Here is a 27426-nt window from a genome sequence, read left to right on the forward strand (position 1 = left end):
GTCAGGAGTTCGAGGCCAGCCTGGCCAACAGGGTAAAACCCTGTCTCTACTAAAAATTAAAATTAAAATTAAAAAAATTAGCCGGGTGTGGTGGCACACGCCTGTAGTTCCAGCTACTCAGGAGGCTGAGACAGGAGAATCACTTGAAGCCAGGAGGTGGAGGCTGCAGTGAGCTGAGATCGAGCCACTGCACTCCAGCCTGGGTGACACAGTAAGACTCCATCTCAAAAAAAAAAAAAAAAATTGTTTAAAGGAGAAAAAAATCTGATCATTTAGACATGCTAAAAAAGCACTTGATGAATTAAACAGCCATTATTCTATTTTTAAAAAGAACAAAAAATTCCAACTGTTAGAAAACTTAGAGTGAGCTTCTTTAATGATGAATGTTTAGTTATTCTGATATTCACTAGAAATATGCTTCTGAAAAAGCAATGCATGCTAAAGAGTATATATGAAAAGGAATTTCTTCATAGGAATGAAAACTGAATGACTTCATGATGTCATTCCAGGTCTACAGTAGTGGGCTTATTACATAGACACAGCACGGGTGAGGCCTGACCCCACCACCGCTTTCTAGAATAAAAATTTCAGGCGAGTGGAGGGAAAGATACTCACAGGCGCTGCATGAGCTCCACCCTCTTTCTTTTGTTCCAGTTGTGCTAGGAAAGGCAAGTGCCTAAGAGCAAATCTTTTAAGGTTTCTGGGCATGGTATCCACCAATTCAGTGGTATCCACTAAATTACAACATAGAGGCGAACCTAATGTGTGGCTAAACCACAAGTATTTCAGGTTATAAAGAAAAAAGCCTTGTAGTGGAGGTAAAAGCAGTAACATTACAAACATAATGGAAATTCCAGGATAAAGAGGGAATCCCTGCCATTTATCAGAGGCTACCCTGAACAGTACCACAAGGCAATCTCTGTGCTCGAATGTGCTACAGGTACCCACACACTCAATGTCTCTTGAAAAATTAAGCACTGTTTTAACCTCTCGTAAAGTACACCTGTGTAAACTGAGATGAGCTCTTATATCAGAAACCAAAAGCAAAGTAATTTTTTTTAAAGTAAAACATTATCAATACCAATTTATGGTTTATAGCCAACTTTGTTCTGAAATCTCTAGTCAAAGCAACAAATGAAATGTTTAAAATATTTAAAAGAAATGAAAATTTGGTCATTAGCTGATAACATAATTGTCTACCTAAAGAACCAATATTATCCTGAAAATGTCAAAAATTCATAAAGTTGTTCACTAAGGTGGCCAGATATAATAATTTTTTATACTTGTAACAGAAGTCTAATTGGAAAAGTCCCAGGTACAGAGGTATCAAACTATAAAACATATAGGAATAAATATAACAAGACAATGATAAGATATATAAAAAAATTAAAATGCTTAACTGAAGTGTATAAATGGATATAATACTCCTAAATAGGAAATCTCATCTGTAAATAAATATTTCACTTTTTAAAAATTAATGTTAAAAAGCAATTTAAATAAAAAATAAATTTTTATGGCAATGGAACTCTTTCCAAATTGATAACCATGTTTATCTAGAAGCATATACACATAAAACTATTCAAAATTACTTTTCAAAGAGAAGTGAGGGTAAGAACACTCTACTGATGTTGAAATACATGATTATAAAGCCACAGCAATTAAAACACTGCAGTGATATCACCAAAAAACAGAAATTTCGTGAAAATAAAAGCACCATTATAAATGAGAAGAGGCTGGTTTTCACCATAAATATCACGTAATTTCACATTGGAGGGAAGGTTTTGGCATCAGATAGACTGTGAATGAGAGTCCTGGACTACCATCTACTCACTACTAACCTTGAAGAAGTAACTTAAAGACAGTCTCCCAGTGTACAAAATGGGGATGCTGCTGGATTCCAAAGAGTTATCATAAGAATTTGATAAGGTGATTCAGAGAAAGCACTTTGCAATGTGCGTAGTAAGGGCTCAAGGAACTTTAAAAATTATAATTAAATGAAGCTAGTGAATAATGGCTAAGATTTCGAGAAAAATTTGGACTACTCTTGAATCAATGCAGACAAATTCAAGACTGAATATCAAAAAATAAACTTTTATGTCTTTGAAGAAAATACAGCACTTGTATTTGCCTAAAGAAATATCCTCTTGGCCAGGTGCAGTGGCTCACACCTGTAATCCCAGAACACTGGAATGCTGAGGTGGAGGGATTGCTTAAGGACAAGAGTTCAAGACCTGGGTAAGATAGGGGGACTGTGTCAAAAGAAAAGAAAGGAAAAGAAAAGAAAAGAAAAAATAAAAATAATTAGCCAGGTATGGTGGCACATGCCTATAGTCCCAGCTACTTGGGAGGCTTGGGTGGGAACATTGCTTGAGTCCAGGAGTTTGAGGCTAAAGTGAACTATGATTGCACCGCAGCACTCCAGCCTGGACAACAGAGTGAGACCCTGTCTCTAAAAAACAAAATAAACAAATAGTTTTTAAAAGAAATAATATCTTCTCTACTGGTGATACATACTTCTCAAATTACTGACCTGACTCTATAAAAAGCACAATTAAAACTTTCAATATTGCTACTGAATAAGCACTTTAAACTTCTGGAAAACCTAAAGTATAAGCTGTTACAATTAAATTTAAAAAAAGATGTGTCAGAGAAGAACGAATCCTATACTCAACATAAACTCTGTTTGTTTTAACTTCTGGTACAAAGAAAAATGTCAGTAAATGTTACTTTCCTTCCTTCAAGCAAGTCACAAGCAACATAGTCCTCGACTAAAATGAGTCATACTGTGGTAAAATCTAGAATGCAAGTGCTTAAAGCACAGGGAAGTTATCAATTTTATAAAATGTTTTACCCTAGAATCTACTACCACACTTAGCATGGAGAAGGTCCTCCTTGTGTGTGGGAAAAACTCAAGCTTTGGTGCTAAAGAGGGCAGGGCATGAATCCTGGCTCCATGCTAGCTGACAGTAGACCCCTGGCCAATTACTCAGCTTCTCAGTTTTTACATTTGTAAAGTGGTCTACATTTTTTGTAGCAGATCATCATGAGTTCGAAACTGAATACTGAAATAAAGGATCTAACAAAAGGGGATATTCATGGAAAATAGTTCTTTCTGCCCTTCCTCATGTCTGATGTTGCTTCTCCTCTCCTTCTTACCCTCTTTCCCACCCTCCAAAATATTTTTAAAAATAGCTTTTTCTTTCATAAATGGATCAAAGACCTAACTGTGCACATTAACACTTCAGAAGAAAACTTTAGAGAAAATATGAAAGCCAATTTCACATAAGTCAAAACTATATACAGCCATTGTCTTAGTACATTCAGGTTGCTGTCACAAAATGCCATTAACTGGTGGTTTATAAACAACAGGAATTTATTTCCCAGAGTTCTGGACACTGGGAAGTCCAAGATCAAGGCAATAGCAATCTCAGTGTATTTTCCCTCATACTGGTTCGCAGACAGCACATTCTCAACCAGGCAGCTCTCTAAAGTCTCCTTTCTAAGAACACTAATCCCAATCATGAGGTCCCACCCACATGGCCTCATTACTTCCCAAAGGTCCCGCTCCTGATACTATCACCTTGGGGAATAGGATTTCAACATATAAATTTGGGGGTGGGTGAGGGAGACACAAATATTCAGACCATAGCAGTCATTTAAAAATACAAATAAATAAAATGAATAAAGGTTATCCATTTTCCCTCCCATCAGAGAGGCCAATGTTTGCATTCTGGTGAATATACTTCTAGAAACTCTCCATACCTTTTTATATGTACGTAGGTGAATTATTTTTTTAAACAAAAATGGAATCAGTCAGTAACTATTGTCAACCCACTTTTTTACTTTAGTGTTTTGTGAAAATTTCCCGTATCATTAACTATTTTTCTACTTCATTTTAAAATGGCACACAGCATTCCATTTTATATCATTTGTGTTTTGTTTTTCATTTTCCTGGTATTTTAAACAATGCAATGATAGTTACTGCAGTTAAATCTTCTAATATGCCCATGACTGTTTGCTTAGGATGAATTTCTGAAAACAGAATTGATGGCTGGGTGTAGGGGCGCATGCCTGTAATCCCAACACTTTGGGAGGCCAAGGCGGGCATATCACGAGGTCAAGAGATCGAGACCATCCTGGCCAACATGGTGAAACGACACCTCTACTAAAAAAAATACAAAAATTAGCTGGACGTGGTGGCACACGCTGTAGTCCCAGCTACTTGGGAGGCTGAGGCAGGAAAATCGCTTGAACCTGGGAGGCGGAGGTTGCAGTGAGCTGAGACTGCGCCACTGTACTCCAGTCTGGGAAACAAGAGCAAAACTCCATCTCAAAAAAACAGAAAACCAGAATTGCTGGGTCAAAGAGTATGCAAAAAGATTCTTGATAAAAATGGCCAAACTGTCCTCAAAAAAAAAAAAAAAAACAAAAACAAACCCTGACCATAAGCATAAATGTATTTGCTAAGATTTGAATGTTGTTATGTCCCCCTAAAATTCACAAGTTGAAATCCTCACCCACAAGTATGTAGTATTAGAAAAAGGGGCCACTGAGAGGTGATAAGGTCATCTTGACCATACCCTCATGTGGGATTGCTCTTATAAGAGAGGCCAAAGACCCCTCACCCTTCTACCATGTAAGCTCAGAGTGAGAGGATGGTGGTCTATGAAGATACAGGCTCTCAACAGACTACAAATTTGCCAGTGCCCTGATCTTGGACTTTCCAGCCTCCAGAACTGCGAGAAATACATTTCTGTTATTTATAAGCCACCCAGTATATGGTATTTTGTGGATCAAGCAGCCCAAAGTCAGAATTAAGGTATTTTTACTCTTTTATCCTTTCTAGTTTACTTCTAATTTGATTTTTCAAAACTTAAAACCACTGACTGTACTTAGTTTATCTGCTGTCTTCCCCTGAGCCCAAACCATATTTGGTGATTTCTCTTAACGACGAGATATTTCATAATGCAAATGATTATAACAAGACAGACTAAATAGGGTATGAGGTTTGCATTATACAGACCACTATGATTATAATGGAACTAAATTCAGAGTTCAAGCTCATATGCAGTACAACAGGCTTGTTAAGACATGGTTGCTGTGTACAGAAGTACCTTTTTGTTCCAACAATGACAAGAATGGGTTATAAAACACTGTGTTAATGAGAGTGCTAGGACTATGAGAGGTCAGGACAGGAGTGTCCCTTGAAATAAAGCTGGTGCAATCACAGGTATACTCAAGGGTGTTTGTTTTACAGCTACTTCATTGTGGATATTTATACTCCCTAACTACTGGAATTTCTAAGGAAATATAACACTGATTTCTAGATTCTAAATTCCTTTTCCCTTTAGGAACAATTTTCTATAGGACATGGTTTACTGTATTTTTAGTATTTTGAGTTAAGTAAGTTTTTTTGTTTTATTTTTGAGACAGATTCTCTGTCCCCCAGGCTGGAGTGCAGTGGTGCGATGCTGGCTCACTGCTTCCTGGATTCAAGAGGTTTTCTTGCCTCAGCCTCCCGAATAGCTGGGACTACAGGTATGCACCACACGTCCAGCTAATTTTTTTGTATTTTTAGCACAGACAGCGTTTCACCATGTTGGCCAGGCTGGTCTTGATCAGGTGATTTGTCTTGGCCTCCCAAAGTGCTGGGATTACAGTCATGAGCCTCCACGCTTAGCTGCAAGTAAAGTAGTTTTTGCAAACAGTGTGAATGGAAAAGTGATAGAGCTAAAAACAGAAGAGAGAAAAAAAGAGCAACAACAGTCCACTGAAGCCCACAACAGCAAAAATCCCATTCACGCGGGCACTGCCAAAATGACCTAATTTGTTCACAAATTTGTTTAAGGTAATCTATGACACAAAGGTATCTTTTCTGAGTCCTTCTATGCCTGAGAATGTCTTGTCTTTGACCTTGAGAAACAACTTTTACCTCACAAGTCTGAAGAGATTTTAATTCCTCTGACATTCACCACTATGAAGAAGTCTGTGTTTAACTTTTTTCTTTGCTCCTTTGTAGATAATGTTTTAAAAAGATCTTTTCTTTATCATTTATTTATGACCTGTAAACATTTGCTACAGTTATTCAGAGGACTGAGTTTACCCCATAATTCTGCCTAACTAAGGTAAGCTCTTTTGATTTCTCCACGTAGGCATGAGTTTTAGCTCATGAAACCGTTTTCTTATGATTCCAGCTTTGATGACAGCTTCTACTCCCATGGTTCCGTCCTCTTCACCAAGAACACCTTGGATCCTCAGACTCTTCATTCACGCCTCCCATATCTGTTGTCTTCTCTTATCACTTTCATTCCTTCAGCCACGCTGCATGCATTCTGGGGGCACACGTCAGGTTTGTCCTCTAACCACCCAGGTGTGTCACAAAAACACTAATTTGACTTCATTGATGGTCCCAAGAAGCACAGGCCTATTTTCATCCAAATAATTCCCATTTATTTTATACCCAAATCCCTTAAGCCCATTCTACTTGATTAAAAAAATATACTAATTGGATTCTTGGCATCCTTTTTCCACACGGAAGTCCATTTTAATCCTGTATTCTTTGATGTTTTAAGATCTAAAGTACTAGGATGATCATTACTTTTGAACAGAAGCGCAATGCTATTAGACGTTTGTGGCTTGACCTGTTTATGTTTGAAAGTTTATTTATCAAATATAACATAACCTTGGCTTTCTGAACTTGCCATGTGAAACAAAGACAAATGATGGATATAAGATCTTCACACATGTAGTTAGAAAAAAAAATTAAGGAAAAGTAATCTGTGTATGGAAAAGTGTTGGGTTCTTTGTGGAAAATAACTTAGTAGTCTGTTACCTCCATGTTGTCATAAAAAACAAAAACAGATAGCAAAAGTAGAGGATTTCATTTATTATTTTCTTAAGTTTATTTTGAGTTCCAGAGGGAAAAGTAAAATTTGAAATGATTAATATAGACATTATAGATTTTTTACTGAAAGCTAAATTCATTCTTTGAACTGCAGAGGTTCTCTTTAAATAAATCTTTGACTATGATAATCACAAAATGAGCTTTGTTTTCTTATTAAGTCGTTTAGGTTTGTTATAATGATCTCCCAAGTACAATTTTCTTAAAATTCGACTTCACTATCCAAGATCTTGGTATTCACCTTTTATATTAAAATATTACATAATCATAATATTTTATTTTATTCCAACTTAGTCTTGTTCCCCTTATTTATAAAATGTGTCCATCTCTCTCCAATCTTATGGCTGCACAGCTGTTTCAAATGAAGAACTTCAATGCACTGAAATTTTACCCATATTTGTAAAATTTTGTTTCCTATCTCCATATTCTTAGAGGCAAAGATGTTCACTATTCTAAGATTAAGAAACAATAAATTCCTTAAAAAAAAAAAAATCTGGGCTGGGCGCTGCGGCTGTGGCTCATGCCTGTAATCCCAGCACTTTGGGAGGGTGAGATGGGTGGATCACTTGAGGCCAGGAGTTCGAGACCAGCCTGGCCAACATGGTAAAACCCAGTCTCTACTAAAAATACAAACATTAGCTGGGTGTGGTGGTGCATGCCTGTAATCTCATCTACTTGGGAGGCTGAGGCATAAGAATCACTTGAACCTGGGAGTAGAGGTTGCAGTGAGCTGAGACTGTGCCACTGCGCTCTAGCCTGAGCGACAGAGCAAGACTCTGTCTCCACAAAAAGAAAAAGGAAAAAAAAAGTATCCTATGATATAGTTCATGTCGATTTAATATATTTTGAAATTGTAATATAGACCAAATATCTTTTAATATACTTATATACATTCCAAGGTACTTGTGTCAAATCTAACTTAATACCTAATTTTGAAAAATACAAGACCCATTATCACCAAAGAATTTCTTAAGAGTTTACCTAAACAGAACAAATGAAAAAGGACTCCTCTATATATTACTAAACACAAATGAAAGCACAGAAGGGCTCAGTTCACCCATTCTAGAGGGTGTTTTTGGTGCTCACTGTGTGCCAGGTGCTGCGCTAGGTGTTGGATCTAGATTTATCTGATGCCATCTGCCTCAATGTAATCACTCCGCTTCCTTTCTCATACTCCCCTCTCAAAACCAAAACATTTTTAGAATCAGCACCATGTTGTTATAATGAGGCAATTCTAGTGACTCAATCTTTCCAAACCATCCTTTATTAATATCTTAACTGTTCTGTTTTCCTAAGTGTCAGTAGATAGCAATGAATTATTACCCAAGGATTAAGTGAGGCACAGATAAAACCAATTTAAGAAGTAAAAACATTATTTTGTCAAAATACGCTTCTTTAAATCAGACAGGTCATGTTATAGATGTGGACTAGATACCTACAGAAAGTAATTACTTTGTTATATACTGCTTATAGAACTTTATATTTGTCTAATGTTTTCGTTTTTTTGCAAAGACCTTAGTTTTACTTTATTTTCAATTCTCTTTATTTTCTGATTAATATTAAAAATAACTTTACTATGTGTAATATGCAAAAAAAACTGCCTTGCAATATCTGTAACCAGAGAAAGCAACTATCAACATATTGTTATATATCCTCCTAGTATTTTGCTTTATACAGTCATTATTATTTGTTGTCCATTAACTTTTCATTTTGGCTCTCTGTATTCACTGGATAACTTTTGTTTTACATATGTGGATTCATCTGACACCTGTAAGTAACAATTTACAGGCCTGTCACCTGAAATCTAGGCATCTCTAGACAAATGTACCTGGCACCTCAAAAACATCTCCAAACATAAATTCATTATCTTCCTCCTTCCTTCTTAAGCTTCCTAGTCTGTCGGTTTTTTACTCTATTCTTTTTCTCCTTCACGCACTACACTGATCATCAAATGCTGCTATGTGCCCCTTCAGTGTGCCCCTTCCCCTAAGCCCTAGTCTCAGATCAGCACAGTTTGCCTTCTTCATGTTAGATTCATCACAGAGTTAATGAAAAACTAAATGTAGAGCAAACAAAAAGTAGAGAATTTCTTTTTCTCTTGACCTTCACCTCCAATGACTCCTCACTGACTACAAGGTAAATCCCAAATCCTTAGCAAGCCAGCGAGATCTTCCCATTTTCAAGTCTTTTCTTCCCTCCCAGACCAGAGCCACCGAAAGCAGCAGTGAACTGGGATGCTCTTGACTTGAGGTCTGATGCTCCATCTAGTGGTAGAAAACATCCCTTTGGGATGGGATTGAGGGAAACACGCCAGGTCAGATGCTGGGAGAGCCAGCAAACCTGCCAAGATGAGTTTGTCAGCTGTAGTCAAATTTGGAAAGGGTCAAGGAGCCCTGGAAGTCCACCTAGAGGTTTTATCTAAGCACTGGGCTCTCCTGAGGAAATGCCTCAAACCTCCAAACTGGTTGCTATCATTGTTATTCTTGAGAGATGGTAAGCTATAATGGCATTTCTTTGTCTTTGTTTCTTTGTCTGTTTTTTACAGAGTCAGTGTCTCACTCTGTCACTCAGCCTGGAGTGCAGTAGAGCTGTGCACTCTCCAATTCCTGGGCTCAAGTGATTCTCTCACTCTTAGCATTCCAAGTAGCTGGGACTACAGGCATGTGCCACTACACCTGGCTAATTTATTTTTTGTAGAGATAGGATCTTGTACGTTGCCAGAGTTGGCTTTGATCTCCTGGCCTCAAGAGATCCCTCTACCTCAGTCTCCCAAAGTGCTGGGATTACAGATGTGAATTACTGAGCCTGGTCACATTTCTTTACTTATTGCTACCAAATAAAATCACAGGATACTTCTGACCCAATGACTACACTAGTACCTATGTCCTTCCAGAATTTTCTTGAAACTCAAACAATTAAAAATAGAGCATTTATCTATGTATAAATTATTCCTTTCAATGCACACTTAAAGAACACCTGTCATGCTGAAGACACTACACGAAGTGACTATTCTAGGATCTAAGTCACTCCAGGCTGTACATAAATAATCAAATACATCCATGATAACAATGAAGAAAGAAGTCTAACCTGGACAGGGATAGAGAGGGCTTCTGGAAGAAATGATGACTGAGCTGGTTTTGTTAGTTAAGTAAGAGTCAGTCAGGTAAAGAGTGAAAGGCATTGTTTCAGATTCAGCATTACACATGCAACAGAGTATACCACACAAAAAGGCTAACCTAATACAGCAAGAAATCATTTAAAAAGTTGGAGGGGGGTGGGCTGGGCACGGTAGCTCATGCCTGTAATCCCAGCACTTTGGGAGGCCGAGGTGGGTGGATCATGAGGTCAGGAGATCGAGACTATCCTGAACAACATGGTAAAAACCTGTCTCTACTAAAATATATATATATATATATATATATATATATATATATATATATATATATATATATATAATACAAAAATTAGCTGGGCATGGTGTCATATGCCTGTAGTCCTAGCTACTCAAGATGTTGAGGCAGGGCAATTGCTTGAAACCGGGAGGCAGAGGTGCAGTGAGCTGAGATCATACCACTGCACTCCAGCCTGGCAACAGAGAGAGACTCCATCCCCAACCCCCCCCCCAAAAAAAAAACGGATATGCTTTGGGGGTGGGCACAGTGGCTCACACCTGTAATCCCAGCTACTCAGGAAGCTGAGGCAGGAGAATTGCTTGAACCCCAGAGGCAGAGGTTGCAGTGAGCTGAGACTGTGCCATGGCCCTCCAGCCTGGGCAACCAAGCAAGACTCGGTATTCAAAAATACGTATGTGTGTATAAATATATGCTTCGGAAGGCAAGGCAAGAGGATTGCTGGAGGGTAGAACTTTGAGGCAGGAGGACTGCTTGAGGCCAGAAGCTTAATACCAGTTTTATAGTGTGAACCCGTTTCTTCCTAAAACACACACACACAGACACACACACACACACACACACACACACACCCAGAGCTGGGAATGGTGTCATGTGCCCGTAATCCCAGCTACTCAGGAGACTGAAGCTGGAGGATTGCTTGAGCCCAGAAGTTGGAGGTTGCAGGGAGCTATGATCCTACCACTGCACTCCAGCCTAGGTGACACTGCAAAATCGAATCTCAAAACAAGCAAACAAAAGACATGAAATGCAATTTTCCTTAATCCTCTTCCTCTTTTTGGAAATAAGGGATAATATTTAATATTTTACATTTTAAGAGGAAGTTTATGAACAACACAGAAGTATCTTTCTATAGGTTGACAGTTACAGCTTTTATGAAATACTGAATGGCTTTGAGATTAAAAGCATCCATTAAGACACGTCATACATTATACATCATCTTGGCCCACGGTAAAGCTACAAACCACATGCTGATCAGCTGCTGATAGCTCATCTGCCTGTAAGGTGGCAACGTCAGCAATGTAGCACTTATTACTACTTCAAGTGTAGTCCATTTTATCTTTGAACACTGTTGGAAGGTTACATTAAACATGGATACAAGGTATGTCTCTCTGTAACTTTGGCATTAACTAGGACCAAGTTGAGGGCACCCCAGAACAAGATTCATTGCTCTGTGACAAGACCAGATTTCACTCACCATATTTGCAGCATGTTCTCAGTACTTGCCCTCCACTTTCTCTCCCTTTCCTAGCAATCTCAAGTATGTCATGATCTGTATGCCACACCATATGTCTTCCAACACTGTTGGAATGTTACATTAAACATGGAGACATAAACACAAGTCTTCCTGTAATTTTGGCATTAACTAGGACCAAGTTGAGGGTGCCCCAGAACAAGTGGCACTGCTCTGCTTCAAGACCACATTTCATTCACCCTATTTGCAGTACGTTCTCAGAGACTGCCCTCAGTTTTCTCTCCCTTTCCTAGCAATTCAAGTATGCAATAATTTGTATGCCATGCCAAGTTCTGATTCCTGGTACTCTTAATCTATTTCATTTATTTGCATTCTCTATGAAACAAAATCCATGTGTGTATGTGATCGAACAGTGGGTATGAGATGGATGGTTTAAGTCAAGCTAGATATGCCACTTCTGTGAATGTAGCTTCAGATGCAAGGGTTATTCTGAGAAACTATATAACACTGTGGACTCACTTCAAGATTTCCTTTAAGACTCTCAACTGTCTGAGGTTAGGAGTTCAAGACCAACGTGGTCAACATGGTGAAACCCTGTCTTTATTAAAATACAAAAAATTGGCCAGTCACGGGGGTGAGCACCTGTAATCCCAGCTACTCAGGAGGCTAAGGCAGGAGAATCACCTGAACCCAAGAGGCAGAGGTTGCAGTGAGCCGAGACTACGCCATTGAACATCAGCCTAGACGACAAAGTGAGACTCTGTCTCGAAAAAAAAAAAACAAAAACAAAAACAAAAAACTCCCAAGTGTTATTTTTTTTTTTTAAACTGACAGATGCTAGGCCATGTCTCTTTTTCCTCCATTTGCTACTGTCTAGCAAATGCCAAAAAGTACATGCATTTCTATTGGCATATTTATGAATATGTCTACATATACTAAGAAAAATATTTCTCATCTAGGGAAAGTGACTCTTCATTAGATAAAAGTTTATGAACACACAATACATGCTGGGCACTGTACTAAATGCTGGGAACACAAATTTAAATGAGACATTATTTAAGTGTGATCCTCTTACACAAGATCATATACATAAAGCAAGGGCCTGGGGCACATAGCAGCTGCTCCATAAACTGTTATCATTGTTATGATCAATCACAAGTGATAGTCTTTTAAACATTCTTACAGATTTTTTAAATGAAAATACTACAGTAATGCCAGGAATACTCACCAATGCTATAATATCTCTTTAGTTCTGTACGCCTGATCTCCTTTAACTGATTACTTTTTCTCTTTTTTTTCTCATCAGTAATATATTCTTCTTCCACAGCAATGTTGCACTTGTGTTGCTCTAAAACTACTGTACTAGCATCTTCTTTCCCAGTATGAGTCCTTGTAGCTACAGCTGAGGCTGTCTCTGCATTTTGTTTGGCTTGTTTTTTCTTTTTCAACCTAGGAAAGAGGGGGAAAAAGAAAAGACACTGGAGAGATAATTTGCTGGTAGAAATCATATTAACTTCACGCTGCTGGGCTTTGAAAACTAATGAACTGATACAGAAAACACTTTGGTTATAATATGGTTCATTATATTTATTGTTCTTTTTTCTTTGCTAGTCACTTACAAATTCTTACATGGAGATCTGTGGCCTTTCTTCAACTTGATACAGTCAATACGATATCTCACAACATTACTGAGAAGTGCCCTAGGCCTGAGGAAAAATGAAATTCTTTCATAGTCATGAAATGTTGAGTATTTTTAAAAATCACAATAGACGATTATGCTACTAGAATGCTATTTTGAAGATTATATTTTAAGAAAATGTTTCTGGTTTCAGTGGTACTTTTGGACTGATGGGAAAGAACATTTGTAAAAACAAGTCCTCTGTAATTGGCTCAAATACTGAGTATAAGGTTTTGGTAAGGTGTGGACTGGATCACATCCGAGTAATTCTTTTCCTTTAATCATATGGCAATAGTAATGAAGAGCTGTGTTTCCTAAGACAGAAAATGCCATAATGATAAGACATGACTTTCATTATGATTACCGATAGCTAGTTGATTATTAGTTTATATATTTGATGTTACAAATTCTTTACTCCTGAGTCATAGATGTGTAAGAGATAAAGTTTATCATAATTCACTAAAAGCCAATACCTCAAAATATTTTCAGTTGACACATCACTCTGTAATTAACTGATGTGTCACTCTGTACTTGATAGTCCTTGAGAATGTTTTTGCCTTACCAGAATCTAAATGCTTTGAGAACAAGGGCCTTGGCCTCTAATATATGTTGTACTCTACTCATATGTAAACATATACTTTAAAATCATGTCCCTTTTCCCTGTGTCTAGATAGAAAGTATCTAAGGACAGTTAGATTTCTCTTATGCATTTCTATTTCCTTCGCACTCTTGAGCATGTGTCCAATTTGATGTTGGGTGATGGATAAGGGTGTGAAAAATGAGAAATTTAATATTACACTGCATTGCTTTGTGATGCTGAACAAATCAATTTGACAATCTAGAGAGGTCCCTCCCTGAGGCTACAACACTTAAGAGAACTCTGATCTCAGGCTAGGAATTTCAAACCTTCGGTCTGAGTTTTCTTATATCTTAAATGGTGATAATTGTACTTCCTTAGGTCTCTAACAGAATCTTTTATTAGAATTAATTGACAAAATATATGTCAACATATAACACAAACTGAAACAGAAATAGTAAAATGTCCCCTAATACAATCACAAAGACATGACAACTAAGTATGGTAAGGAAAATGAGACATTCAGCTTCAGAGATAAAAGTCCCACATTCCAACAAGGTATTTCAACAAGGCTACTATTTACTGAACACTGAGCAGTCAGGTTCTTAGATATTCACTGGCTAATAAATTAGTACATGGCTTAAGAGACAGAACAGCTGAAGAAAAGTTGTAGACAAATATACTTCCCATATCTTTTAGTTTAGCTATCTTTTAATGTTTGTTTAAAAGACTAAAACTGGAAGTCCTAGCCAGAGCAATCAGACAAGAGAAAGAAATTAAGAGCATCTAAAATGAAAAAGAGGAAGTCAAACTATCTCTGTTTGCCAATTATATAATCATATACCAGAAAACCCTAAAGACTCCTCCAAAAGACTCCTAGATTTGGTAAATTCAGTAAAGTCTCAGGTTATAAAATCAATGTTCACAAATCAGTAGCAATGCCAAATAGCAACAATGACCAAGCTGATAAATCAAGAACTCAAGGAAAATAAGAAAGGAAGAAAGGAAGAAAGAGAAAAAAAGAGAAAAAGAAAGAAAGAAGAAAGAACTAAAAATATCTCTATAAGGAAAATTACAAAACACTGCTGAAAGGAATCATAGATGACATGAACAAATAAAAATACACACCTTACTGATGGACTAGAAGAATCAATATTGTGAAAATGACCATACTGCCCAAAGCAATCTACAGATTCAATGCAATTCCTATCAAAATACCAACATCATTTTTCACATATTTAGAAAAAACAATTTTAAAATACATGTGGAACCAAAAAAGAGCCCAAATAGCCAAAGCAATCCTAAGCAAAAAGAATAAATCTGAAGGCATCATATTATCTGACTTCAAATTATACAAGGCTATAGTTACCAAAACAGCATGGTATCTGTAACCTGTATAAATGTAGATATACAGACTGCAATGGAACAGAATAAAGAACCCAGAAACAAAGCCAAATACAACCCACTTATCTTCAACAAAGCATACAGAAACATAAATTGGGGAAAGGAAACCCTATTCAATAAATGGTGCTAGAAAAACTCAATAGCTACATATAGATCAATGAAACTGCATCCCTTATCTCTCACCATATATGAAAATCAACCCAAGATGAATTAAAGACAACTGTAAGACCTGAAACCATAAAAATTCTAGTAGAAAACTTAGTAAAAACTCTTCTGGGCACTGGCCTAGGCAAAGAATTTATGACTAAGACCCTAAAAGCAAATGCAATAAAAACAAAAATAAATAAATGGGAACTAATTAGACTAAAAACTTCTACACAACAACAACAACAAATCATGAGAGTAAACAGACAGCCCACAGAATGGGAGAAAATATTTACAAACTATGCATCTGACAGGACTAATATCCAGAATCTACAAGGTACTCAAACAATCAGCAAGACAAAAGCCAATAATCCCATTTAAATGTGGGCAAATGACATGAATAGATATTTCTAATATATATATATATATATATATATATATATATATATATATACAATGCCCAATAAACATATTCTTTAAAATGCTCTATATCAGTAATCATCAGGGAGATGCAAATTAAAATCACAATGAAATACTACCTTCCTCTAGCCAGAATGGCTGTTATTAAAAAGCCAAAAAACAACAAATGTTGCTGTGGATGTGGTGAAACAGGAATACTTACACACTGCTGGTGGGAATGTAAATTAGTACAACTTTGCAGCATGGTGATTTCTCAAAGAAATAAAAGTAGATCGGCCAGGTGTGGTGGCTCATGCCTGTAATCCCAGCACTTTGGGAGGCCGAGGTGGGCAGATCACGAGGTCAAGAGTTCAAGACCAGCCTGACGAACATGGTGAAACCCCATCTCTACTACAAAATTCAAAAATTAGCTGGGTGTGGTGGCTCGCACCTGTAGTCCCAGCTACTCTGGAAGCCTACGCAAGAGAATTGCTTGAACCTGGGAGAGGGAGGTTGCAGTGAGCCGAGATCATGCCACTGCACTCCAGCCTGGCACCTGGTGACAGAGCAAGACTCTGTCTCAAAAANAAAGAAAGAAAGAAATAAAAGGAGATCAACCATTTGATCCAGCAATCGCATTACTAAGGAAAGGCAGCCATTACATGGAAATGATACCTGCATGTGTATGTTTATTGCAGCACAATTCACAATTGCAAAGATATGGAATAAACCTAAGTGCCCATCAAGTAATAAGTAAAGAAAATGTGGTCTATATACACCATGGACTACTACTCAGCCACAGAAAGAACAAAATAATGTCTTCTGTAGCAACTTGGATGGAAATGGAGGTCATTATTCTAAGTGAAGTAACTTAGGAATGGAAGAATCAAATATCACATGGTCTCGCTTATAAGTGGGAGCTAACCCATGAAGATGCAAAAACATACATAGTATAATAATGGACCACGGGAGGGTAGGAGGTGGCTGAGGGATAAAAACTACATATTGGGTACAATGTACACTACTCAGTTGACAGGTGCACTAAAATTTCAGACTCCACCACTATACGATTCATCCACATAACCAAAAACCACTTGTACCACCAAAGCTATTGAAATAATAATATAATTAATAATAAATAACCAAAAATCACCAATCAAACAATTGGAAACTCATAAAAAGGAATTACTTTCATTAAATATATTATTTTCTATCCTCAGATTTTAACCTGTTTTTCTGGTAAGAGTAGGCAGCTCTAGCAAACGTCAGATAATGACCCTAATAAAACAATTTCTCTTTTGATCAAAATTTCTCCTCTGATCAAAAGCCCTTTGTGAGACTCAAATTATTCTACAGCAATCTAGATACCACACAGAGATTGTCTCTTTACATTGGGAGGTTTATCTACGCAGAGAGCTGATCTCTTTCTCCAAAATGATGGGCTGATTCTGATGTATTGGCTAATCAAAAACATATTTGAGATGAACCTTGTTGCCCCCTTCCAAAGATGATTCCTTCTAGGGAAAAGAGATGTCAAATATTAATATTAGTTCTATGCAGCCTGAGATACGCTGCTTCTCAATCTTCTGACTTTTTCCACTTTAAGTTGATTTAAATGCCCTAATTTCACTGTCCCCACGATAATTAAACTCACTCAGATCTGGGGCATGTGCTTCGATGAACAGCAGCACTGTTTGAGGACATCTCATTAGAGACTTGTTTTCACACATGGAAATAACAAAATGGCACACATTGTTTTATTCTTTTTCTCCCTCTTCTACACAATTACTGTCAACACATACAGCCAAACACAGTTGTTACTTCAGAAAAAAAGCTACAAAATAGCAATCCCAAAGTTGTTTAACAGTAGAGTACAATTTAATACCTTAGAACTTCTACAATCAGCTAATTTTTTGTATTTAAAAAAAAAAAGAACTTCTACAATCAGATAACTCTTTTGTTTTGACTAGAATACTCACAAGACTTGTTTCCCTGGAAGTTATCAATATAACTAGAACATTCTGATCTTGCAACTGGAAATCAGATGTGTTCCTGGAAGCCCTCTGTAAAATCCTTCCTTCGTTCTAAGTATAGAGATATATTTCTAACACTTTTTGCAAAGGGGAATAACTGCCAACCTATGGAATGTGGTATAGTTAATGTTCAAGCATTCCTTTTCAGGGCTTTAATCTTTTAGTCCTTTTTTTTCCCCATCAATATCTATCTTGGTAAGATAGTCTCACAATAAGGATTTGTTATTGCTAACTTAAGATAAGCTGAAAAAAAAAAAAAAAGGTCTTGCAGACAAATGAACTCATTATTTCATCTAAGCATTTTTCATGACCCAAAATATACACTTATTTTATACTGTGGGCTAAAAATATACTTGGCAAATCATCTTAAATGATGAGTGACTGAAAAATAATGAAACACATTTAAGATTTAATTGCTGTGAGTACAAGTGGGAAAAAAACCCAAAGCCTTTATTTTGCATTTGTCTTTCTTTAAAATAGATGACAATTACATAAGACAGGTATTTTAAATTATAGTCAGGCCTTGTCAGTTCTATCTCCTAATCCTATCTTTCCCACTCCAATTTACCTTCTCTTCATGATCTCTGCTTTGTCAGGTATTCATCATTTCTGTGCCTGGACTAAGTTTTATAATATTATTTATTTTTCTTTTTTTATTATGAAAATAAAACATATCACAACAGAAAATTTTCGAAGTGCAGAAAAAGAATAACACTTAGATGCAATGCTAACATAAGAAGCAATCACTGTTTGGGGACGATAATGCAAAAGCCCAAAGAACAGACAAATTGCATTGTGGAGACCTTCCTCAAGGGCAGGAGAATGAGGCAATGTGGGTCCACACCATGATTCTCAGTTTCTTATTTATATCCTTCCATAATGGAATATTAAAGAGCTTTTTAATTCTGGAATCTCTTGGCTTTCTTACATTAAAATGGTGTAGGCACTTGTAGAATGCACACACACTTCACTTTTTCCCTAGTACTGTCCCAGCCCAGAGTTAGCCGACTGACTGCAGAAGTGAGTGAGGTGCTCTTGCTGAAGAAATCACTTGTAGCAGCTGAATGAAAATTGGTTTTCTTCTGAAGCTTTTTCTTTTACAAAAGGAAATGAGTTCAGGGCACTGGCAGTAATCAAAGCCAGGGCCTTGGGCAAGTTCCTTTCTTGCATGGCACACATTAGGTACTCGATAAATATTCCTTGAATAAATTAATAGATAAATGAGCCTATGTTCTGATTTGGTTGAGATCTGCTCTCCTACAAACATGCCATTTCACAGCTTTCTCTGATTAGCAGCATGCTTTCCAAAATAAACTCCCAGCCTCTCATTTAAGGTACTTGATTTTAAAAGAAAACATATTAGCTGCACATAATTGAAAATGTATCGAACTACAGACTTCTTTAATATAAAATTCACAGTTATATATGACTTTGTTCTTAATTTTAAAATTTGGGGTCTATGTGTTTTTGAAAACTGCACCATAGACATAAATATCTTGTATGGCACTGTTCAATATGGTGGCCACCAGTCAGTCACCGATAGTTACTACATTTAATTAAAATTAAATTTAAATTTATTCAGTTGTTAAGAAACACATTTCTAGACTCATGTTCTAGTGATTACTCCATTGGACAACATACAATACAGAATACTTCCATTATCACAGAAAGTACTGGATGATATTGATCTAGAGCTATAGATAGTCCTATTTGCAAGAGACTAGAGAGAAAGGCAAAGATACAATATTTAAAACATTAACGAGTATATGCAGAATACATGTGTACAAGGGTACACACACACACACACAAACAACAACAACAACAACAACAAAAACCTGGTAATGAGAGTTTCCAGAAAAAGAAGGTTATTATCTCTCAGGGTGGTGGGGAATTTGTGAATTTGTACATTTTAAATTTTATACCATGTACAATAATACATATGAATATTTTAAATAGTCTTTCAAATCTACTGTAAGAAAGACTAACACATAAATGTTGTCAAATTTTTAAAACTAAATTTTACTTTTCAAAAACTTATGACAAGCTTTAAAGAGCTTCCTAAGTTGACTAAGGAACCAGGTACCATGCTATGTACTTCACATATATTAGCCTATTCTCAAAAACCCAATGAGGTAGGCAGTTTTATCTCTATTTTACAGATAAGAAAAGGAAGGCTGAGAAAACCTAGGGCCATTTCCCAAGGTCATAGGGCATAGTTTAGTTGTGGAGCAGGAATTCACAAGCCTAGGTTACAGCCAGCTGCCACAGGGCCTCCCAGAAGCCCCTCTAAATGTGTGCAATGGCATATATGTATATCTCGACTTTAAGGTAAAATACACTGGACTCTGGAAATTCTATAAACAATGTGGGGGTCTGAAAATTTAGTGGGCTTCAACGGATTGCTCACTCACAGAAATATCTGAACACAGATTTAGGTTCTGGGCTTGGCTTTTTCTATAATCAGCTCTGCAACTTGCTTTGGAAATATGATAAACCTCCTGGGACTTCTAAGTAAACAAAAGCAAAAGGCTAACATGATTTTCAAGGTAATAGTTTGTCCTTGGTGGAGAAGAGTAGAAAATGTGTTAAAGTTGTTTTGATTTAAAAAAAAAAAACAAACAATTTTTTAACATCCAAACTAAACTGTCGCAAGAGTCTTGTACTTCCCTGTGTTTTCTCTAAGTCTCACATCTGATTACATTTTCCTTCCACTGCAGAACTGCCAGCCCTGGAAAAGTCCAGAGGTCAAGACAGTCAGAACCCCATTCATTTACAAAGCCTATTAAAAGCAAAAATAAAAACAAACAAAAAACCAACCAAAACCAAACCAAGAACAATAACATAAGACTGCTCCATAATTTGGGGCTTATTAATAGCTCCAGGCAGAAAAGTAGAAAATATTAAAACTGACCAACCATGAGGGCAGACCCATGAAAGTCTTCTTTAATACAAAATTTCTCCTTAAAATCCCTTCTGTGGGGAAATAGAGTACTAACATAAAGTATGTAGCTATAGCATTATTTCATGAAAAAAGATGTAAAACAGTATCGTAGCATAACTCCATTTCATGGAAAAAACAACAAAAAAAGCAGAATTCCCCAAGACCAACTATATGTATGTATATAGGTTTGGTGGATGTATGAGAAAAAGGTTGGTCAATGAGTGGGGAGAGAAGAATTTTTACTTACATGTGTATAACGTGGTGGTGTTGAACCTTTTGTATGGCAAGTATATATAACTTTTGTAAAATAAGGCTAACAACGAACAACAAATTAAATATCTGCAGCTATGGCAACATTTTGCTAACTCTTGTTTACTGGTTCATTCTTTTTCCTGAGTGCAGCTATCTCAGTAAATTCCTGGACTGCAATCTCACATCATTTTTTTTTAAAATCAGATACAGCTGGTCTGTCTCCCTCATGGGACCTTCTCTTGGTTCTTGTTCTTAGCTGTTCTGGCCGCAACTTTGTCATTGTACTGTTCCGACCTTCAGAGCCTAAGCTGTTTTTTCCTGGTTGTCTATTTCTAACTTACCACCCCTGACAATGGAATGAGCTCAGGTCTTTGAGCAGAAACATTTGTGTTTTGATCTTCTTGTTCCTTGGATGCATATCCTTCGGTGAGTTACTAAATCTAAGCCTCAGGTTTGTCATTCTTGACATAAAACTAATAGCCTCTGATGAGTTTTTAATGATGATTAAAGGAAATGGTACACAGAAAGCTTACTTCACTATTATACACAATCTGTGCCTTGTTCCCAGGAAGAGCTCAATAACCAAAAGTTACAATTTGTTGTGCTGCTGTTATTCTTACTTGGGGATTTCTAAGAATCCAAGTAAATGAGAGAACACATTAAGCACAACATATTTAACACAACAAAGAAGGTATGTGACAAATGCCAGCTATTAATACATGTTCATGTCTTTTTTTCTCACTCTACATAAACATTAATTGTATTTAACTCTGCTATGAATTTGGTCACCAATACAAAGCCACTTATTATTTCTAGAAGAACATCACTTTTTGAACTCCATTTCATTTTGTCATTTCATAGTTTTCCATTTCCACTGAAACATTTATGATACATTATATGCCAAAATTAAGTCAAATTTAAAGTCAAAGGGAGAAAAACAGTTAACAACTCCCTTGAAGAAAATTTTCTCTTGAAATTATGGCCACATAAAAACAAAAATTTAAGAGTAATCCCTGGAAAAACCTGTGGATGTTCCTGATTCTAGTGTCAGCCCTGAAGATGTGCATTCTTTTTTTCCCTTTTTTCTAATCATGATGAGATTCTTCCCATTGTTAAAACTGAAATTCATCAGTTAAAATGAAAATACTCCAGCTTCAAAGAACCAATACAGTTAGGAAAAGAGATCCTTTGGCTTTGTGTTCAATAAGTAGCAATATATCCTTCAGATGGGTACACACACACACAACGGCATTTCCCCAGCCTCAAAGAACAACCACATTCTAAAAAAAGACACATCAATAGAATGCCAATCAGGGGAAACCATAACAATTCAATTTTCCTTTTCTAGGATTTCCTTGTACTATTAAAACAGTGGTGGGTCAGCAGGTCTTAGAAGACTCTCGTAACCAAAGAGCAGGGGCCAGAAAGGGACAAAACCAAATCCTCAGTCTTTCAGAGGTGCCTTGGTCTGGGACATTTCAGAAAAACTTATAATTACCTCCCAGTACCAGGATCACAATGACACTGCTGCAAAATGGATGCACACTGTGTAAAATGTCTACATTGTACTTATAAAACAAAACAGGCTTTTGTTGAATGTATACATTGCTCTATGTAAGAATTTGGTTCCTTTTTCTAAAAGTCAGAATGCTGAGTCAGAGACTAAAACCAGTTTAGAGAAATTGATGGTACAGACAACGGTAATATATATTTCAGCTATAAACTAAGGAAGGGAACCAGAAAAGGGAACTGGCTCCAGGTAATAAGAGAATTATGTTGTGCTAAGAATCACCAACAAAGTCCTACAAATATATTTAAATATTAGGAATTTTACTGCTTAGCAACCAAGAATAAGCTGACAAACACTGCACCTCAAAAGTTAATCAAATTCAGCAAATAGAAAGCTAAAAAAAGTATTTGGAAGTTGTTGATTCTCTTTTGATTTACAAGGATATTATGCACATAGCTTATTTAACATAAACTGACTGGATGTATTAATTCCCTATGGCTGCTGTACCAAATTACCACAAACTTGGTAACTTGACACACATTTATTTTCTTATAATTCTGGAGGTCAGAAGTCTAAAATCAGACTCACCAGACTGAAATCAATGTCCACAAGCCATCCTCCCCGTGAGAGGTTTTCCTTGCTTTTTCCAGCTTCTATAGAATCCCGGTAGCCCCTTCCTCCATTTTCAAAGCCAGCTGCACAGCACACTGCCTTCTCTGCAGTCAAATCTCCCTTTAATGTGGACACTTAGGACTGCATATAGGACCTATCCAGATAATCCAAGTTAATCTCTCTATCTCAAGGTCCTTAATCGTATCTGCAATATCTCTTTTGCCATAACAGGTAACATTCTCAGGTACTAGGGATTAGGAACTAGCTATATTTGGGGGTCATTATTCAGCCTATCACACTGGCTAATTTAGCTTTTATGTTACAAATAATTGTAAACTGAGCATCATATCACATTAGTATCTCAGTGTCTATGTCTAAATCATTACGATCCCTATTCAATGCATTGTCAATGCTACTTCAAAAAATTCACTGCTGGCAGTGACTAGTAATAAATTTCTAAAGCAAAAGCAAAAGGTTTATTCAGGACTACCCTGAAATCTGCAACGAGAATAATACAGATGTGAATACTTTATTTATGTTGGATGACTTCAAAGCAGCCTCTTGGAGGTGGGGTATTGGAAGGAAAATTTTAACAGGTAGGATTTCTAGAGTTAAGTCTCATTTTCATATCTAATTACTTAGATCTGCACGAAATCAGTAATCACTGTTTATAATCGCTTACACAAAGACGTTATAATCCCTTACAAAGCCAAGAAAGTCTTCCAAAATATTTTTTTTAATTTTGCTAGAACTCCTTAGTAAAGAAAACTTACTATTATTTTTTTAGAAATTTTTTTATTCAAAATGAACTGTATTCTCTGGCTACTCAATGAATCTTATACAAACCAGCACTGGCATATATTTTAGTGACACATATATTTTGCTACAACAGCAATACATTACAATGACATGATTCCAGAAGAACAGAAAATGGTTCTTTTCTTGAAGATATTTTAGTCAAACACAAAGCATAATATCGTAAAAAATCTCAAGCAAGCACAAACTCAAAAATGCCACAGATTCTGGCATCCAATTTATATGTGTGTGTGTGTGTGTGTATGTGTGTGTGTATGCATGTGTGTGTGTGTGTGTGTATATATATATATATATATATATATATATATATAATTGCACTTTAGGTTCCAGAGTACATATGCAGAATATGCAGGATTGCTGCATAGGTACCTACATGGCAATGTGTTTTACTGCCTCCATCTCCCGGTCACCTATATATGGCATTTCTCCACATTATCCCTCTCCAAACTCCCTACCCTGCACTGTTCCTCCCCTATTCCTCCCAACAGACCCCAGTGTGTGATGCCCCCGCACCGTGTCCATGTGTTCTCACTGTTCAACACCCGCCTAAGAGTGAGAACATGCAGTTTTTGGTTTTCTGTTATTGTGTCAGTTTGCTGAGAATGACGGTTTCCATATTCATCCATGTCCCTACAAAGGACACAAACTCATCCTTTTTTATGGCTGCATAGTATTCCATGGTGTAAATGTGTCACATTTTCCTTGTCCAGTCTATCATTGATGGGCATTTGGGTTGGTTACAGGTCTTTGCTATTGTAAACAGTGCCACAATGAACATATGTGTGCACTTGTCTTTAAAATAGAAAGATTTATAATCCTTTGGATATATACCCAGTAATGGGATTGCTGGGTCAAATGGAATTTCTATTTCTAGGTCCTTGAGGAATCGCCACAGTGTTTTCCACAATGGTTAAACTAATTTACACTCCCACCAACATTGTAAAAGTGTTCCTATTTCTCCATATCCTCTCCAGTATCCGTTGTCTCCAGATTTTTTAATGATTGCCATTCTAAGTGGTGTGAGATGGTATCTCAACATGGTTTTGATTTGCATTTCTCTAAAGACCGCTAATGATGGCATTTTTTCATATGTTTGTTGCCCTTACATATGTTTTCTTTTGAAAAGTGTCTGTTCATATCCATCACCCACTTTTGAATGGGTTTGTTTTTTTCTTGTAAATCTGTTTTAGTTCTTTGTAGATTCTGGATATTAGCCCTTTGTCAGATGGGTACATTGCAAAAATTTTTTCCCATTCTGTTGGTTGCCGATTCACTCTAATGATTGTTTCTTTTGCTGTACAGAAGCTCTGGAGTTTAATTAGATCCCATTTGTCTATTTTGGCCTTTGCTGCCAATGCTTTTGGTGTTTTAGTCATGAAGTCCTTGCCAATGCCTATGTCCTGAATGGTTTTGCCTAGGTTTTCTTCTAGGGTTTTTATGATGTTAGGTCTTATGCTTAAGTCTTTAATCCATCTGGAGTTAATTTTAGTGTAAGGTGTCAGAAGTGGTCCAGTTTCTGCTTTCTGCACATGGCTAGCCAGTTTTCCCAACACCATCTATTAAACAGGGAATCCTTTCCCCATTGCTTGTTTTTGTCAGATTTGTCAAAGACCAGATGGTTGCAGATGTGTGGCATTGCCTCTGAGGCCTCTGTTCTGTTCCACTGGTCTATATCTTTGTTTTGGTACCAGTACCATGCTGTTTTAATTACTGTAGCCTTGTAGTAGAGTTTGAAGTCAGGTAGCGTGCTACCTCCAGCTTTGTCCTTTTTGCTTAGAATTATCTTGGCTATGCGGGCTCTCTTTTTGTTCCATATGAAGTTTAAGGTGGTTTTTTTCCAGTTCTTTGAAGAGGGTCATAGGTAGCTTGATGGGGATAGCACTGAATCTACAAATTACTTTGGGCAGTATGGCCATTTTCACAATATTGATTCTTCCTTTCCATGAACATGGAATGTTTTTCCATCTGTTTGTGTCCTCTCTTATTTCTTTGAGCAGTGGTTTGTAGTTCTCCTTGAAGAGGTCCTTCATATCCTTTGTTAGTTGTATTCCTAGGTATTTTATTCTTTTTGTAGCAATTGTGAATGGCAGTTCATTCTTGATTTGGCTCTCTTTAAGTCTGTATAGGAATGCTTGTGATTTCTGCACATTGATTTTGTATCCTGAAACTTTGATGAAGTTGCTTACTAGTTAAAGGAGATTTTGGGCTGAGATGACGGGGTCTTGTAACTATACAACCATGTCGTCTGCAAACAGAGACAATTTAACTTTCTCCTTTCCTCATTGAATACCCTTTATTTCTTTTTCTTGCCTGATTGTTCTGGCTAGAACTTCCAATACTATATTGAATAGGAGTGGTTTGAGAGGGCATCCTTGTCTAGTGGCAGATTTCAAAGGGAATGCTTCCAGTTTTTGCCCATTCAGTATGATATTGGCTGTGGGTTTGTCATAAATAGTTTTTATTATTTTGAGATACGTTCCATTGATACCTAGTTTATTGAAAGTTTTTAGCATGAAGGGGCTGCTGAATTTTGTCAAAGGTCTTCTCTGCATCTATTGAGATGATCATGTGGTTTTTGTCTTTGGTTCCCTTTATGTGGTGGATTATGTTTATAGACTTGCGTATATTGAACCAACCTTGCTTCCCTGGAATGAAGCCTACTTGATGGTGATGGATAAGCTTTTTGATATGCTCTTGCAATTGGTTTCCCAGCATTTTATTGAAGATTTTTGCATCTATGTTCATCATGAATATTGGCCTGAAGTTTTCTTTTTTTGTTGAGTCTCTACCAGGTTTTGGTATCAGGATGACGCTGGTCTCATAAAATGATTTAGGAAGGATTCCCTCTTTTTGGATTGTTTGGAATACTTTCAGAAGGAATGGTACCAGCTCCTCTTTGTATGTCTGGTAGAATTCGGCTGTGAACCCATCAGGACCTGGGCTTTTTTTGGTTGGTAGGCTATTAGCTGCTGCCTCAACTTCAGCCCCTTGTTATTGGTGTATTCAGGGTTTCAACTTCTTCCTGGTTTAGGCTCCAGGAATTTATCCATTTCTTCCAGGTTTACTGTTTTATGTGCATAGAGTTGTTGTAGTAATCTCTGATGGTAGTTTGTATTTCTGTGGAATTGGCGGTGATATTCCTTTTATTGTTTTTTATTGCATCTATTTGATTCTTCTCTCTTTTCTTTTTTATTAATCTGGCTAGCGGTCTATTTTGTTGATCTTTTCAAAAAACCAGCTCCTGGATTTATTACTTTTTTGAAGGGTTTCTTGTGTCTCTATCTCCTTCAGTTCTGCTCTGATCTTAGTTATTTCTTGTCTTCTGCTACCTTTTGAGTTTGTTTGATCTTGCTCCTTAGCTCTTTCAATTTTGATGATAGGGTGCTGATTTTAGATCTTTCCTCACTTCTCATGTGGGCATTTATTGCTATAAATTTTCCTCTAGACACTGCTTTAAATGTGTCCCAGAGATTCTGGTACATTGTATCTTCGTTCTTGTTGGTTTTGAAAAACATTTTTATTTCTGCCTTCATTTCATTGTTTATCCAGTCAAC

At 36.8% G+C, this 27426-nt stretch overlaps 1 protein-coding gene across 5 annotated transcripts in view; it reads right to left on the reverse strand.

The window, feature by feature from the left end:
- NCOA7 (nuclear receptor coactivator 7) overlaps positions 1 to 27426 on the reverse strand; it is a 157590-nt gene that overhangs the window by 73760 nt on the left and 56404 nt on the right. For all 5 annotated transcript variants that reach the window (XM_017533335.2, XM_017533339.2, XM_017533337.2 and 2 more), the window contains exon 3: positions 12735 to 12955. In XM_017533335.2, coding sequence (XP_017388824.1) covers positions 12735 to 12955 — 221 coding nt within the window. The remainder of the gene's footprint in view (positions 1 to 12734; positions 12956 to 27426) is intronic.

Source organism: Cebus imitator, unplaced genomic scaffold, assembly GCF_001604975.1.
Source record: "Cebus imitator isolate Cc_AM_T3 unplaced genomic scaffold, Cebus_imitator-1.0 Scaffold81, whole genome shotgun sequence".
Taxonomy (NCBI): Eukaryota; Metazoa; Chordata; class Mammalia; order Primates; family Cebidae; genus Cebus; species Cebus imitator.